Source organism: Acomys minous (assembly GCF_964271855.1).
Source record: "Acomys minous genome assembly, chromosome: 3".
NCBI lineage: Eukaryota > Metazoa > Chordata > Mammalia > Rodentia > Muridae > Acomys > Acomys minous.
The window spans coordinates 96,595,963-96,614,331 of NC_140485.1; the positions used below are offsets into that span (position 1 = coordinate 96,595,963).

At 41.2% G+C, this 18,369-nt stretch overlaps 1 protein-coding gene across 1 annotated transcript in view; it reads right to left on the minus strand.

Annotated features, from left to right (window-relative positions):
• Positions 1 to 18,369, minus strand: part of CDK19 (cyclin dependent kinase 19) — a 129,997-nt gene that overhangs the window by 84,763 nt on the left and 26,865 nt on the right. Inside the window, exon 2 of the mRNA XM_084775109.1 lies at positions 6,539 to 6,614. Within this exon, the coding sequence (XP_084631235.1) occupies positions 6,539 to 6,614 (76 nt within the window). The remainder of the gene's footprint in view (positions 1 to 6,538; positions 6,615 to 18,369) is intronic.

Here is an 18,369-nt window from a genome sequence, read left to right on the forward strand (position 1 = left end):
ACTAAACCTCTGAAACTGTGAGCCAGCCTCAACTAAATCCTTTCCTTTATAAGACTTGCCATGGTCATGGTGTTTCTTCACAGCAAGAGAACACTGACTAAGACAGAGCATTTTCTCAAAAGATGTTTCCTCTTCCAAAAATGACTCTGGCTTGTTGTATTAAGCTGACATGAAACTGGCCAGCCTTTGAACAAAACTCAGATGCCAAGACAGCTTCATCTCTTTTCCACTAACAGCAAGGGCAGGTGCTTAAATCACCTTACAATACCAAACTTTAGCACTTGGCCTTCTAATGGGAAACACAGGTTCAAATATGCTTCAAGAGGTGTATCCATGCATGTAACTTAAGAGACTTATGTCAGCCTATTTATTATAAAGACAGACAGAGATACTAAGAGAACTAGAGGTTCACTTGCTGGCTGGTTCCCAGTACCTTTTCATATCTTAGAGAATGAAAAATGTTGCCCTGTGTACTGGTATGAAACCAGTTCCCCAAATCCTCCTAAATAAGAACAAACTGCATCCCTACCCTTACAAACCTCCTTTTTCACTGTAAAAATCACCAGGAAGCTGAGTGGTAGTGCATGCCTTTACTGAGAAGCAGAGGCAGTCAGATTTCTATGAGTTCAAGGCCAGCCTAGTCTACAGAGCAGTTCAAGATAGCCAGGCTACATAGAGAAACTGTATGTCAAAAAAAAAAAAAAAAAAAAAAAGGAAGAAAGGAAGGAAAATAATTAGGAACAGTACTTATTTTGCTAAAGAAGGCAAATATATTATATAACTGAAAAATGTTAACCATGACTATACAGGACAGGAAATTCTTATTTTAGTAAGGAATTATATATATTCAATCTTCAATTCTACCATTGTTTTTAAGAAGATTACAATTTGTTTTTAAGAAAAAAGCAACCACTTAGTGTGGTGGCACACATCTTTAATCCCAGCACTTGGGAGACACAGGGAGGCAGAGTTTGAGGTCAGCCTGATCTACAAAGTGAGTCCAGGACAGCCAGGGTTACATAGAGTTTTGAAAGACACCCTCCTCCAAAAAAAAAGCAATCAAAAAAGATATTTTGTTCAAAATAAATCACATAAAATTTCTTTAGTTCTACTCTAAAATCTATGTCAAGCTTTTTATTTTAAAACATTATAACAGAATATCCTGTTAAAAAATGTCTTCTAAACCAGGCATGGTGGAGCACACCTTTAATCCCAGCACTCGGGAGGCAGAGGCAGGTGGATCTCTGTGAGTTCGAGGCCAGCCTGGTCTACAAAGCGAGCCCAGGACAGGCTACACAGAGATACTCTGGGGGGGCCGGGGGGGGGGGGGTGAGTCTTCTATTTAAAAAGATATCTGTTTTTAGAGGCTTTTTCACAGAAATCTAATCCTCTCACAGAAAGGGTAAAATCCTGAGTTATATATCTAGTTCCATAAATCTATACTTTCACAACGCTGGACACGTAGCTGAGGAAATCTAGACTCACCGAAACATAAAATGATATAACAAAACAATCATAACATGGCTAGATACGTTTCCACTTTTTTTTTATAGCAAATGCAAACTTCATTTACAAAAGACTCTTAAAATTACCATCTAAGGCCGTGACCTTCTCTACTTTTGGCATATGAAAATTAACACAATAAGTTTAAGGTTATAAATTATGAAAATTTGAACCGCTTTATTCATGGATATTTCAAAGCTTTTCTAAGAGTTAATTACCAGCTAATTTACATTTTATCAGTTCCATTTCATAACTTTAAAAAAAAAAGCTTTTTCATGTATACCAAAAGTTGTAAGCATTCCACTCAGCTTCCTAATGATAGGCTGCCCCAGCGGGGGACCAACAGAGAAAACAACAGAAAGAATCCCTTCACTGGCTACTCCATTCCCACCCAGCTACTGCACTGTGTGTACAGAAACCCAATGACAGTCGTCACAGCTGCCCTGCCTGTCACCTGGGAACCCTGGCTGGAATGTGGATGCACACACACATTTGTAAATATCCAAGCAGAGTCACCGAGGAAGCAAGACATCCCAGTACTGCAGGCCAGAACTGAGAGGCAGCATAGTGTGTGTGTGTGTGTGTGTGTGTGTGTGGGCACGCACACTGACTTCTCTTCCCTAGGCATTAAGGTTTCTGATCTGACTTCATGATTTTTGTATGTATGTGTGTTTATATGTGTGATAAATGTGCAAATATGTTCACATGTGCTCCCTTCTTGAGAGAGAGAGAGAGAGAGAGAGAGAGAGAGAGAGAGAGAGAGAGAGAGCGCACTATTCCTAGCATCTTTTCAGTCATAGAAGGAGGTACAAGAAAAGGATGGCCAACCATCCACGACAAGGGAATGGGGCCCACAGCAGGTACAGAGTCTGTCACTGCCCTGATACTGGAGGTTCTAGACTACAGAAGTATCAAAATAGATGTTTTTGTGACATTTACTCTATACTGTTTTTTTTTTCACAATAGTCCAAAAGCACTAAGATGCTCTTTAGCGTAATTCTTCAGCCTGATGACCTGACTTTTTAGCCTCGCTTTGATGCAAACATTTCAGGTTTTTAAGAGTACTAAGAACTTATATCTTACAATGTGTCATACCCTAGAATGATTAATAAATAGTCCAACTAACTTTAGAGTTGGAATTTTTCTTTATTACTTTAGATCAAAATGTACTCCATCAACAACAACAACAAAAAGGTAATGGGCTCTATTTTTATGTATGTCACAGAATTTTTGCAAAAAAAAATTTATGTGTGTTGGTATAGCAGATGTTCTTATCATCCTTTTTCTATAGTGTTTGATTTTTTTTTTTAACTTTTCATTGATTCTTTGTGATTTTCATATCAGGCACCCCAATCCCACACATCTCCTCATCTCTTCATAGGCACCCTCTGCCCTTACAATCTCCCTGCCAAAAAGAAAATTAAAAAACCAAACCAAACCAAAGATCACCATGAAAGCTGTAGGGTGTCACAGAGTATCACACAGGACACACTTTTGTACACACATCATTACTTGCAAATGTCCACTGGTCTGGTTGGAGGCCTCTGGCTTTTACTAACACTATCAATCCTGGATCCTCACTGGGACTCCTCTCAGATATCCTGTTGCTGGCCTGTGTCATGGAGATCCTGCAGCTCTGGATCTGGAGGATGGCCCTTTCACACACCCCAACAATCCACAAATAGAGCTGAAGTTGGGGTGGGCCTGGGTGGCAGATGAGCTGGTCAGCCCACCAGCTCTCCTGCACTCACACCAGCAGAGCTGCCCCAGCTGGCTTATCCAACGCTGCAGCTTGCAAAGCGCAGGGCCACATCTCCTGCTCTCGTGCCTCAGTCTTGCTCACCCGTGCCCACACCAGGAGGGCCAGCTCTGCTGTGCTGCCCAGGAGAGACACAGGGCCCACTCTCCCAGACCCTGCAGCTGGTGAGGAGCAGGGGCTCTAATGTCTTCTTTAGGCGTCCTAGGAGGTCAGGCATCTACATGGAGTACAAATATCCATATAGGCAAAACACTCATACATATAAATTAATCTAAAAAACTTTTACACAGTGATTTGGTGATGTGGCACTGTCCTTCAGTGAGCCTTTAGATGATGACCCAATTGATTCTTAAACTTCTTGCCTTGCTGCAAACATTCCCAAGTTCATGATGTAGCTACAAGTTCCTTAATTATTTTCTAGCACCCAATCCTGCCTTATTCTCCCTAATTTTAGAATAGGAAGTAAAATGTTCCTTCCCAATATTTCCATATGCAAATCTTTCAATTACACACTCCCATATCAGAAAATATTTAGCTGGGCAATGTATGGTATATAAGGGAGAAAGAAGGAAAGAACAATTCTACTCTTAAACTAATAATGCTGTCTACAGTGCCCCCAGGTTACCAGTCCTTAGTCTGATTCTCAGCTCCCTTATAGCGCTAACCTTCTACCAATCAACTAGCAAAACCAAGCAGTAACAGATGAGGAAAGTAGACTCACTAACTTACAATCTGGCCAGACATCCAAGCCTGCAGACTTCCTGCCAGGGGGGTTGGTTTTGTTTGTTTGTTTCTGTGAAGTTTTTTGCGCCATGCTTTTTCTTTTTTTTTTTTAAGATTTGTTTATTTTTCAGTAGTCTGCCTGCACATACACATGAACTCCAGAAGAGGGCGCCAGATCTCATTATAGATGGTTGTGAGCCACCATGTGGTTGCTGGGAATTGAACTCAGGACCTCTGGAAGAGCAGCCAGTGCTCTTAATCAAGAGCCATCTCTCTCCAGCCCCACCATGCTTTTTCTTATGACTGAGAGTTTATAGAACATTCCCAGTTAGAAGGCAGAAACACGGAGCTATAGGTTATATATATATATACACATATATACATATATAATGTAATATACATGTAATATAAGAGTTACATTTAAAACTGTAAAAGTGGTGCTGCACACTTTTAATCCCAGCACTCGGGGGGGGGGGGGCGCAGAGGCAGGGGGATCTCTGTGGTTTCCAGGCAAACCTAGTCTACACAGCAAGTTCCAAGTCAGCCAGGGCTACAGAGTAAGGCCATGGAGGGCGAGGAGGACAGAAAGGGAAAGTGAGAGAAGGGGGGGGGGGAGGTGTCCTTGGCACTCCACCCATAGAAGCCATGCTGCTCTCAGCACGTTTTCTCATTTTCCTTAATAAAGCTAATCTCCATACACACCTAATGGATATGAAAAATATAAACAGCTATTTAACAATTACTATGCAAACCTTATTTAAGTACTTGACAATTTAGAGGTATAGGCTCCAATAAGTGATATAGCCCAACTAAAAACCTTTGCTGCAAAATTAAAGTGAGAAACTAACAGCAAGCCTTCAAACCCAAAGTACAGTTTTGTCTGTTTTCTGATATGGAATAGGGATTTCAGAAGTACTTTTCCCACAGAATTGTAAAAATTAAGTATTAGAATACTTAGAAAATCCTTAGTAGATATATGGCTAGCCCCTGCCTTTATTGCAAGGGTAAGACAGGAAAGGAAGTATCCTTCTTTAAATAATTATCCTATTATAATGATCTTATTTTTTGAGACAATTAGTAAAATCTATTATTACGTATCTTAGAAAAAGAAAGAAAGCACAGAAACCAGGTTCCTAGGGCTCAGAGTAAAGTGGCCATCACAGAGCCGCACGGTTCTGCGCTCGGTTCTCGACACGCATGCTGTGGCTGCTGAGCGCGGGGTTTTGCGGACTCCTACTGGTGGAGTGTGGGTGTCTCTGGCTCTTCTGCCTGCTCTGGGAACCCTTTTCTCCTGGATTTTTCCTCTTCCGTTCCGTCCAACCTTGCTATGAGGGTTTGTGGCTAGTCTCACTGCGTGTTGTTACTCCGTGCTCAGGGAGGCCTGCCCTTTTCTGGAGGAGCAATAGAGCCAGGAAGGGAGAAGACAGCTGGGAGGAGTGCAGGGTGGGGAGGATAATTTAGGATGTATTATACAAGAGATGAGTAAATTTTTAAAAATTATCATTCTATTATAATGGTCTTATTTTGTGACAATTAGTAAAGTCTATCACTAAATATCATAGAAAAAATAAACCACATGAGATTTAATAACACAGCCCCTTTCTCTATATAAAGAAATATCAGACTTGCGACTGGAGAGCTGGCCCCGTGGTCCAGAGCACTCACTGCTCTCACAGAGGAAGCAGAATCAGATTCCAGCACCTCTATCAGGCAGCTCTCAGTGCCTGCAACTCCAGTTAAGGAATCTGATACTTCTTGGGCACCAGCACACACATGGTACACATAAACTCATGTAATTACACATGCATACACACAAAAATATGAATAAACAAAATCTTTAAAAATTAATTTTAAGGGCTGGGCGTGGTGGCACACACCTTTAATCCCAGCACAGGAGAGACAGAGGCAGGCGGACCAATTCAAGGCCAGCCTGGCTACAAAGCGAGTCCAGGACAGCCAAAACTACACAAAGAAACCCCATCTCAACAAAAAAACAAACAAACAAACAAAACCCAAAAAAATTAATTTTAAAAAGAAATGTCAAACTTAAAATTACAGGAAAATACACTTTAATAATTATTCACCCCAGGTGTGGTGGCACACGCCTTTAATCCCAGCACTCAGGAAGCAGAAGCAGGCGAATCACTGTGAGTTTGAGGCCAGCCTGGTCTACAAAGCGAGTCCAGGACAGCAAAGGCTAACACAGAGAGACTGTCTCGAAAAACCAAAATAATAATAATAAGTATTATTATTATTATTATTATTATTATTATTATTATTATTATTATTCACTAAAGCAATTATATGCTATAATTTAATTAATCATTATATATTCAGTATTTCTAATATTCCAAATCTTAAATAGCGTTGAAAAAATGTTCAAAAATGACTTTCAAGTGATATCAAGTTTATAGATTTTCTCATTTCCTAGAATTTAAATCTGCAAACTTATCATTCATTGAATATATTAATGGATATCTTACATTATTATTTTAATGCCCAATATTTAATACCCAATATTGATAATAAAATAAACTATCTTTATATACTTACTGCAATCTCTCTACAAGCTGACATGGATATTCCTGTGCCTTCAATTTGCTTCAGTGCATATTCCTTTTCATCTTTTCTGCATGTGAACAAAAAATTTTTTTTAATTTTTCCATATATTACTCTTTTAGATTTAAAATTATAACTACAAAAACAATGAAAATGTATTTAGTCTCACAATGATATGTAAATATTGCCACTCTGTCATCATCCATTGCTGATTTCTTTATAATCTTCTACTATAAAACTACGAAATGCCATAAGGAATTTATGTTATAATAAAACACCAGACAGAATACATGAAATTCAAAATGAACAGAATAGGATACTAAAGACAGCACTAGTTTCAAAGAGCAAATATTCATATATATAAACTCAAACATATTGTGAGATCATTCCCATCCCTGTCTTAATTATCTGAAGTCTACAGAAGCATTCCATTATAAACTGTCACTACAGAAATAACTGACAGATATAAGATATAACTACTACTATATATAAAATATAACTACCAGACTCAATTAGCTCCAAGTTCCAAGGCACCAAGCCTTTTAAGACTTCAAAACTTAGCACCAGCATGTCTTTCTTAAAACACTGCTGGAGAAATCCAGGTCAGGAATGGGTTGTGAAGACAAGCCAGGGAGACAGGATGAGGGATATAGGGAAGCCTAACAGCAGCTATTTTATCCCATACAACACAGTGGTTGACTACTGGGGAAGGCAGGTCGGATGAGTGGCTATTTTAACAGTGAAGAGCCTCAGTGTACTTCAGAACCAACCACAAGAAAGCCCCAGCTGACTGGCACCCTTGTATTTGATTATCTGGTACACACAAATCATGCCATGAATTGTTCTAATAAAAGAGGCATAATCTATGCCCCTTACTGCTGGGTGGTGGTGGTGCACGCCTTTAATCCCACCCCTCGGGAGGCAGAGGCAGGTGGATCGCTGTGAGTTTGAGGCCAGCCTGGTCTACAAAGCGAGCCCAGGACAGCCAAGGCTACACAGAGAAACCCTGTACAGAAAAAAAAAAAAGTCCATGCCCCCTAGTTTTTATCTTTTGGCTGTATTAGAGCAGCAGTTCTCAACCTGTGGGTTGTGGCCCCTTTGGGGTCAAAAGACCCTCTCACAGGGGTCACCTAAGACCATTGAAAACAGATATTTACCTCACAATTCACAACAGCAGGAAAACTACAATTATGAAGTAGCACCGAAAACAATTTTATGGTTGGGGTCACTGCAACAGGAGGGCACAGCATTAGAAGGTCTCAGCAAGGTGCACCATGATGGGTTTAGTAGATGATAGCACCAAAGCGCTGGCACATCTCTCCTACTCAGCTGTTTCTCACTTCCCTTCTCTGTATCTAATAGCAGACAAAAGATTAAGATGCTATTCATAATGTACCTTTCAATTTAGAGCTGGAATGTACATCAGTGGTAATGTGTTTGACTAACATGCCAAAGGCCCGAGGGTCAAACACCAGCACTATAAATATATATACTTAATATAGAAATATATATTAAATATTATATTTACATATATACAGATATGAGTTAAGAATAAAACAGGAGAGAATTTTTTCTTTGTAAAATATGTGTGTGCGCATATATATATTTATTTGTTTTTTATTTTTTTAAATCAAGACAGAGTTTTTGTGTGTAGCCCTGCCTGTCCTGGAACTCGCTTTGTAGACCAGCTTATCCTTGTACTCACAGACATCCACCTGCCTCTGAGTACTGGGATTAAAGGCGTGCACCACCACTGCCTAGCTTGAATAGCACCTATTATAACTTTAAACACCTATGTTGGGTAAATAAGTGAATTATAGACGTTTTCCTCTCACCATTGATCTAAAAATCGCCATTTTTCCATTATATGCCAATCAATATAAGTAAGCATCTTTTACTTTATTGACTTTTTAAACAAAATGTTGTGCTGCTAAAGACTGGCTCGAAGGCCCGGTCAATCCCCAAGCCTTTACACAGCATTTAGTAACAGAAAACATACCAGATGTCAGGAGAGCAGTCTGCGGTGAGCTCACTAAAATGACACTGCCAGGACATCAGAAGCACGGGAGATTTACCATATCCTGCTTACTTCTTCTCAGCCTGACACACGAGAGCAGCGGCTCTCCGCCTTCCTAAAGCAGCGACCCTTCAATACAGCGCTTCACGTTATGGTGACCCCAACCATGACAGTCTTTTTGTTGCTACTTCATAACTGTAATTTGCTACCGATATAAATCGTAAGGTAACTATCTGATATGCATGTATCTGATACGCAACCCATGAAAGAGCTGAACGACCCGCAAAGGGGTCACAAGCCACAGGTTGAGAACACTGCTCTTGAGTCACCTGATAGGAGGAGAGCCTGTGGGCATTTCTTGACTGGCGCGGGAGGGTGCAGCCCACTCATGCAGGGCAGGTGGTTCTGCGTTGTGTAAGAAAGCAAACTGAGCAAGCCACAGAGAGCAAGCCAGTAAGCAGCATTCTTCTGCGGCTTCTGCTTTTGTTCCTGCCTCTAGGCTCCTGTCCGAACGTCCCTCCCTGGGTGATAAAAGCCCAGGATGACGTAAACCTTTTCTCCCCCACGTTGTTTTGGTCAGTGATTTACCGCACCCACAGGAAGCAACTAGGACACTGTGTTATTAAGAAAATACATAGACTATTCTACTATAAGTAAATACATACATCTAAATGTATACTGAAAGTAATACTAGAAATTAAAAACACATTAAGATTCAGGAAGTTGCATTACTTAATGGTACTAGTAATATAAAGCTTTAAGTTATCATGGAGAAGGTCCCAAAATAATTTGGTACTCCAGAAACAACTGCTGACTTATATAATCTTTAGTATTTTCAACATGATTAACTTGAAAATATTTGGGGAGATGTTAAGAAAGATTCTCACAAACGGGCATGGTGGCCCACACCTTTAGTCCCAGCACTCGGGAGGCAGAGGCAGGCAGATCACTGAGTTCCAGGCCAGCCTGGTCTACAAAGTGAGTCCAGGACAGCCAAGGCTACACAAAGAAACCCTGTCTCAGAAAAAGAAAGAAAGGAAGGAAGGAAGGAAGGAAGGAAGGAAGGAAGGAAGGAAGGAAGGGCATCACTACGTAGCCCTAACTAGCGTGGATAGACCAGGCTGGCCTTGAACTCCTGAGGTCTGTCTGCCTCCACCTCCCAAGTGCTGTGATGAAGGCATGTCCCACTACACCAAGCTCATGGACATATTTTAAAGAGCAAAGACAAACAAAGCTTAAATGGTCCTCCCCTTTCTCCCACTGTTCCCGGGGTTTCAAACCACTCAGGAACCAATAAGCACAAGTAGCAGGTGACAAAGAGCAGTTAAAGCCAGCGCCTCCTCCTGAGTATCAACAGCTGAGTGCACGGAGCCAGTGTGCTTGTGACACTGACACAAACAACGTACCTGCTTCATCTAATAATCAAACTATCAGCTTATTCCATTATTGAATATTTAAAGCTATTAATTCTTAAAATTATTAAAAGCTTTTTGGCAAATTATTGATATTCAATCACAACTTATTTTTTGCTGAAATCTTTCAATTCCCAGTTCCCCTACATGAGGTGCTCCAGAAACTCATGGAATTACAGTTTTATTTTTAATACCGTAAAGAATATTACACAATCTGGATAGGTTATTGTTGCTATGGAAACTATAAGATTTTTGCAGCAAGTCAAAAAGTGCAAAATTAACACATCACATTAATGGTTTTTAACTTTCATACCCAGGCTGTCAAAGGGATTTAGAAGCTTGAGAACAGAATGAAGCATAGGCCTCTTGCCCTGAATTATACAGATAGAAACAAGGAACAAACCTAGTAATTATTTCACTTAAAAAGTTTAAATATAACTTTCATATACTAAATTTGTAAAACCTTGGAAAACCTTCAATTTTAAGAAGTTTTAAAACTGAGAGGGAAGTACATATATCACTGCATTTATTGTTTTATGCTTGTCATGAGGTAAATGGCGAAGACGCAGCTCTGAGATTCAGGATAAGAAATGGCAAGGTCTCAGGGGGCGTGAGATTCTTTGGCAAAGTCAAAACTTCAACATTTTAAAGACCGCAGGCACCAGACCTTTAATCTCAGCAATGGGAGGCAGAAGCAGGTTGCATCGCCTGAGTACATAGTAGGACAGACAGGGCTATAAGAAAACCCTGTCTCCAACAAATAAAATAAACATAAAAATAAACACATTTCTAGCTGGGCATGGTGGCGCACGCCTATAATCACAGCACTCGGGAGGCAGAGGCAGTTGGATCGCTGTGAGTTTGAGGCCAGCCTGGACTACAAAGTGAGTCCAGGACAGCCAAGGCTAAACAGAGAAACCCTGTCTCGAAAAACAAAACAAAAAACAAAAAAAAAAACAAAAATAAAAAACACACATTTCTGAATCATAAGTGACAACTTTAATAACCAATTTGCTTGTGTTTGTGAAGGAAAAGATGCTGAGAGTGGGTGACACCTCCACCTTGCCTGACTTTGTGAGTGGCAGCATCATCTGCCGGGGAGCCAATGGCACAGCCTAAATTGAGACCAGGAGATAAATTTCATTCTAAGCACAATGAAAATTACACAGGAAAGTGTATATTGTGTTGGTTAGGTCTTTTTGTCAAATAGACACAAGCTAGAGTCATCTGGGAAGAGGGAGCCTCAGGTGAGAAAAACGCTTAGCAAATCTGGGGCATTTTCTTAATTCTTGGCTGACGTGGGAGGGCCCAGAGCACTGTGGGTGGAGCCACCCCTGGGCAGGTAGGTGGTCTAGGGTTGTATAAGGAAGCAATCTAAGCAAGCAGGGAGAGCAAGGCAGTGAGCATCCTTGTCTCTACTTCCGCCTGGGCCACAAGGCCCCGCCTTGTCTCCTCTGATGATGGACTGTTAGCAGCTCTAAGATGACATAAATGCTTCCTTCCCCAAGCTGCTTTTGGTGATGGCTTTCATTAATTACTGCAACAGAGAACAAATTAGGGCAATTGTGTTCTAGAAGGGACTAAGACTGAAGGCACATCCATACTGCGGGGACTGGGAAGTGGCAACAGATGCTGGCTCTGAAGAAGAGCCTAAGAGGTTCCATACTCTCCACGCTGCAGAAATGAAGATCCCAAGCAGACGCCACAGCCTCTCCTCCCGGTGCAGTGTCTTTCACAGCATGGAGGTACGAGTAAGACTAAAGAAATAAACACTTGTAAGTCATTTTAGAGAGCTGTCAGTCCCAAACAGAATATATAAGGAAGATTAATTTAAAAATAAAAAAGGCCAATAGAGGGAGAGGCTGAGGTTGTGCTTTGTGGGAGGCAGGGCTACTTTGGCTTGGGCTCTTTGAGACAAGGCCTGGCTGTGCAGCACAGGCTGCCCTCAAGCCCAACTACGAAGCCCCGGCTGGTCCTAAGCTGTGGTGATCCTTCTCCTGCAGCCTTTCCAAGTGCTGGGATTACACACATAGCTACCACACACGGCTGGGACTGAGGCTTGGCTGAGGGAGATGACTAAGACAGGACTAAAAACAAAACTGAGATCAGATCAGAACTGACGTTTGATCAATTTGAGCCTATGGATGTGGTGATGTCGTAATGGAAAAAGCACAAAGGTAAGAAAGTCAGTTCTTCCAGACTGAGAAAACAAACCAGAACCAAAGGAAGGAGACAGAGCCAGAAGAGCAAGAGACAAAGGGAAACCATTTCTAAAACACACTTGCCTCTCAAATGCCATAGAAAACAAACAAGTTTGCTTTCCCAAATCTTTTTTTTCCCCTCTTCAAGACAGGGTTTCTCTGTGTAACAGCTTTGGCTGTCCTGGACTCTATTTGTAAAGCAGGCTGGCCTCGAACTCACAACGATCCGCCTGCCTCTGCCTCCCAAGTGCTGGGATTAATGGCGTGCACCACCACGCCCAGTGTTTTTCCAAATCTTAAGAGAAGTCAAAAAAAAAAAAAAGAGAGAGAGAATTCAAGTGATAGAGCTATGGAAAGCATCGGCTCCAAGACTGTGGTACACTGTTAACTTTTCTAAGTAGGTGTGACCACTAAGACATTCATTCTTCAAACTGACACATCAATCTTGCCATTTTCCCCCTAAAATGTGTGTCTTTCCTTTAGTGTGTGACAGTGTGATTTTGTAGGCTAGAAAGCTTTAATATCACACCCAAGGAAAGAGCAACACAGAGTATTTGGAATAATAGGAAGCAAAAGTTCGTTTTCTGCTGTTATCATCCTCAATTACTCGAAGAATCCAGTACTCAGGCAGCATGGTGGTGATGATTTAGTTGGCGCTCCTGTTCTGTCTGTGTAATATCATGGCTTGTCCCCAGTGCTGACCTAACCTTGAACCTTGCCAGGAGAGCACAACACTACTGATCCATGTCCCTACCCTACACACTTTGAGAAAGGTCTTGTTAGGTAGCTTAGGCAGGCTTTGAATTTTCATCCTGGGGCCTCTATCTCCTGAAAGCCTTGTGTTACAGGTATGGGACAGCACCGTATCCGTTTACATTTTTATTATTACCTTTTTCAAAAATAAATTTAAAAAATAACACTAACATCCTTTTTCAGGGTCTAGCCTCATTACTGTGCCTGGCCCTCCCCAAACTGCCAGATCTAACCTCGATCCAGTGTCCAGTGCCTAGGCTAGTCTGGCCATCCCTGCCTGTGCCACATCCAATATCTAGGCTTCTGCCAGGACCTACCCTGCCTACCCTCTCCCATGCCACATCCCAGCCTTTCCACCCAGCCAGAGTTGGACTCGGAGACATGTCCCGTAGAACAGTACAGTCCCCTCTGTCACTCCTCCCAAGCCATTTCTGACCTCTAGCCCAACCCACCCACACATCCTACAACTGAGGAAGTCCACCTGCCAAGATCTCAACACAGAAATTCTAGCAACAGGAAATATCAAACCACTGTCTTTCCAAAAAACCATCAGTCCTGTGGAAACATTCACTAGTACGCACCAGCTGGATGAACACCGGGACACAGAATTTCAAAGAGCGATCTAAAAAGCAATTCGTGAGTTTAAAGAAATCACAAAGAAACAGATCAATGAAATTACAACAAAAGAACTGAAAGCTTGAGTGATGCTCAAGAAAACACAAATGTCACCAGGTGTGGTGGCGCATGCCTTTAATCCCAGCACCTGGGAGGCAGAGGCAGGTGGATATCTGTGAGGCCAACCTGGTCTACAAAGTGAGTCTAGGATGTCAAGGCTACACAGAGAAACCCTGTCTCAAAAAAACAAAAAACAAAACAAAACAAAACAAAAAAAGCCACGCAAATATAAGGCTGAAAGAAATGAACACAGCCCAGAACTTGAGAATGGAATTCAAGAGATAAAAACATTGAACTCAAACCCTCATCCATGCCTAGATACGAACTGAATGAAGACAACAGATAGGCTCAGGTGGCTAGGCCAGAGTGGGGGAACCATGAGGCACACAAAGAACTACAAGCAACAAAGGATTATTTTGAGAGCGGGGAAAATCAGGGGAGAATAGGACACCAATTGGCCAACCAACAGCAAATGGTCAGCCCTGAAAACATAAGATATAAGAAACATACAAACTGAGCAACTTGTATTCATGTACTTAGGGATAAATATACACATATATGTAACATCAATTAATGAAAAAAAGGCCATGAATTTGAAAGGGGAGGTGTCCTATGGAAGGCTTTGGAGAGAGAAAAGGAAACAAGGAATGACTTAATTATATTATAATCTCAGAAATAAGAGTGAAAAAATAATAGTGGTACTGTATTATCCACACAGAGAATCTTATTCTACACCTGCTTTTAATATTTTCAAACAGACTCATACATAAACAGTGTAATAATGAAACTTCTTTTGGTGTTTGCATAATAATGATCATTTAAAATTATTCAAAGTATCTTTCAACAAGTTCTTTGTATTATTTAGATTCCTCTCATCAATGAATAACATCGATAATGCTCCTACCCACCTTGTATTTCCATCTAATTCATCTCTAAATTATAGTAATATTTTCCCATTCTTCAAGCCAGAATTCCCTTGCACCACTGAAACCTAACAGCAAACTCATTATATACTGACATTTTAATGCTTTACAAAAAAGACTGGCTGACTTCACCGGATCTCTTTTCTTACAAAGTAATTCACTAGTTTTTCTCTGTAAAGCATCTTCAAATTAAGTTGTTTAAAAAAATCAAAATAGACTTAGAATTAACTGCAGCATTTCCTTTTCCTCAAGGTAAGGAACTGAGTCACCTGGAAAGGACATTTTCAGGCTGTGTAGTGTGCTCCAGGTGACAGGAAAGGACATTCTCAGGCTGTGTAGTGTGCTCCAGGTGACAGGTGCTGGGTGGGCGTTGCTGATACAGCTGTCTTTGAGTCATTTCTGCTCCTGTAGGAAACCCCTTCACCTATATTCCTGTAACACTGATAAAACTCACTCTTTTCACCAAGTTGTCCCAACTTTGCTCTGTCAAAGGCTCCCTATCTGGGATGAGTAGGGGGTGGGGGTGGGGGTGGGGGTGGGTGTGTGTGTGTGTGTGTGTGTGTGTGTGTGTGTGTGTGTGTCATCTCCACAGAAAAAATCTTGTCACACAAGCTTGCACTGCAAAAATTCAATAGGAACAAATGTGTGTGAAAAATAAAAGCGACAGTGGTAACCTTACATCAGTATTTTCACTGGGACAGTGACCAGCATGTCACAAGATCCACCAGAACACACCTACTTCTGCCTAGAGGGGATAGGAAAAATGTAAGTAGTTTGTCTCTCAAATCTAGGTCTGCTAAGTCTGGCAGAATTACATCGTTAGAGCAGGCAGCACTGCTCTCCCTGGCTTCATTTTGTGCTGAGGACTAAAGCCAGGGCTTTGTGCGTGCCATTCTTGCTTTCTGCTTCTGAACTATACCCGGCCAACCTCCAGCTTCATTCTGAAATACTCTTTATGAATTACCTCAAATCCTAAGTATTTACTCAAAACAAAATAACCAAAAATATCACCAAGATTCAAGATACTAAAATCAACATTTTTACATTTTAAATGTCTTAGTCACAGAAAGGTCTACCAAACCTGGGCCACTGATGCACCTTCCTTTAAAAAAAAAAAAAAAAAAAAAAAAAAAAAAAAGATGTTATTTATTTATGTGAACGAGTATTACACCTGAGTGTATGCATATGCACCATTTGCATGCTTGGTGCCTGTGGAGAGGTCAGTAAAGGGCATCAGGTCCCTGAAACTGATGCATCTCGCCAGGAAAAATCTTGTGTGCACCACACACCAGTGCACTGCAAAAAATTCAACAACAGAAAGAAATGTACGTGACCTGCAGTTACAGCTGGCCGTGAGCTGCCATGTGGGTGCTGGGAACAGCGCAGCAAGTGCTCTTCCCTACTGAGCCTTCACTGCACCACTACATTTTCTGTTAGTCACGTGGGAGTTTTGGCATATTTTTCCTAGTTGTTGCTAAATACTGTTATTATCTCTTTCCTAATACAGTAAGAACAGGCTCTTGCCCTTTCTATCCACAATCTCTGAAATACACTTACAAGGCAAAAGTTAATTGGTTTAGAAGATTTTACTTAAACTTGAATCAACACAGCACATATATCAGGAAAACAAGCCAAAATGTTAGCTATCGTCTTCTGAGAATGTTGTATGAATTGTGTGGCATTAGAACAGTTTTTATTACTGTTTGGTGGAGCTTTGTTGTTGTTGTTTGGGACGAGATCTATGTAGACCAAGCTAGCCTCACGCTCACAGTTGTCTGCCTCTCCCTCTACCTCCCAAATGCTGGAATCAAAGGTACACGTGCCACCAAGCCCAGCCCTGCATTAGAACACTCAAACAAAATCGGCTGTAAAGCCATTCCCTCATTTCTGCATCCTAAAAGATACTGTGTGTGTATGAAACACATTTTACATAAACTATTAACAGTGGGGAGCATATCATTGCCATCTTTAGCCGGTCTAATGTTTCTGTAATCACTGCCTACTTGTGGGGACTGGGCATTTTCTTCCAAGAGTTCCTACGTAGGTTGGCCTGAAGTGGTCTACTTAGTGGTCATGATCTTACAGGGGAATCAGGAGCCAAGGTCATTTGTATCTCCACAGTGAGTTCAGGGCTAGACTGGACTACAAGAGACCTAACCTCCAAAAACAAACACACTAAGGCAAAACTAGCCCAAGGGTTAAACTTAAATCACTAATAAATTTTAAAAAAACAAACAGTAGTTAAATAAAATTGTTGCCCATTTTAAATCAAACGCAAATACCAATAACAATGAGTCATCCTGGCCGGGCAGTGCTGGCGCAATCCCAGCACTTGGGAGGCAGAGGCAGGCGGATCACTGTGAGTTCAAGGCCAGCCTGGTCTACACAAAGCAAGTCTACACAGAGAAACCCTGTCTCAAAAAACAAAAAACAAAACAAAACAAAAGTCATCCTGCTCTTAATTTATACTAAACAGCTTTTTAAATTTTACTATTAAATCAACTTTTTTTAAACCAATACAAGTCACAACTATCCAATAGCAAACACATTTATCATGAGTTGCAAATAGCTAGTTTTTTTCATGGTAGCTACCACGTGGCAGAAACTGAGCTACCAGCCTCAAACCCTGGCTCTGGATTCCTATCCCATGCTACAACGCTACCAAAAGCTGACAGGGTAAGTAACACCTTCTACACTACAAGTGAAGCAGAGGGTCCAATATCCAAACATAAATGATTTAGCTTTAATTACGGCAGCCATTTTTCCATGCCTTTCTATTCCTCTTCTGAGAAAAGAACAGCACGTGGCAAGGCTCGTGTGCAAAGGAGCGTAACACACCCGAAGGCCGACTCAGAAACCACACAAGCAGGGCCAAATAAAGCACAGGGAGCCACGCTGGGCAGCTGGACTCTAGCCTAAGACACGCCGGTGAGAAGCGTAAGCAATCTGTGTTCCCATGAACAGTCTGCAGGTGTGACGATGGGACAGAAAGAGTCGTTAAAAGACCTCGAAAGTAATGTTAAGTATGTGGGAACAATAGTATAAATGAGGGGTGGGAGAAGGAATAAAAAGAGTAGAGGAATCGCAAGGCTACTAGGACACAGTGCGAACACAGACAGCTGAGAATGACTCCTGTTAACATGGAGGGCAGGAGGGGCAGTGCTGCATCCGCTGAGTTACACGCGGGGCAAGTTTTAGGGAACTTAAAAGTTGAGGCCGCTGGGCGTGGTGGCGCACGCCTTTATTCCCAGCACTCAGGAGGCAGAGGCAGGCGGATCTCTGTGAGTTCGAGGCCAGCCTGGTATACACAAAGGGAGTCCAGGTCACAGAGAAACCTTGTCTCAAAAAACTAAACAAAAATTTTAAAAAGGTGAGGCCTTTGGTAATGTAAAAAGGGAATGTACAAATGCCTATAGCTGAGAAGGGAGACAGAAATGTGAAAGTAAAGTTATGATGCCAGTAACTGTAGCTCCAAAGGAACCCAATGTCTCTCACCCCCATGGGTACATAGATATGTCTGTACACACACACACACACACACACACACACACACCACTTTTTGTAAATTTTTAATCCATGAAAAAAAATTGTATAACCATATATTTAACCTCATCTTCCTCAAAGAAACTAAGAAGGGGTGGGAAGGTAAATGAGATTTTTTTTATGTTTTCATAATCTACTGAGATTCTTAATTGTAACAGTATATATCATATCACATTGGTTAAATAAATATGCATAATTCAAAAATAATAAAAATAACCAATTAACTTGGAATGAATTGCAAAATAAATTTTCAAAAAAATTTACTTCCAATTACTATTGATAAATTAAAAATAGTCACTAA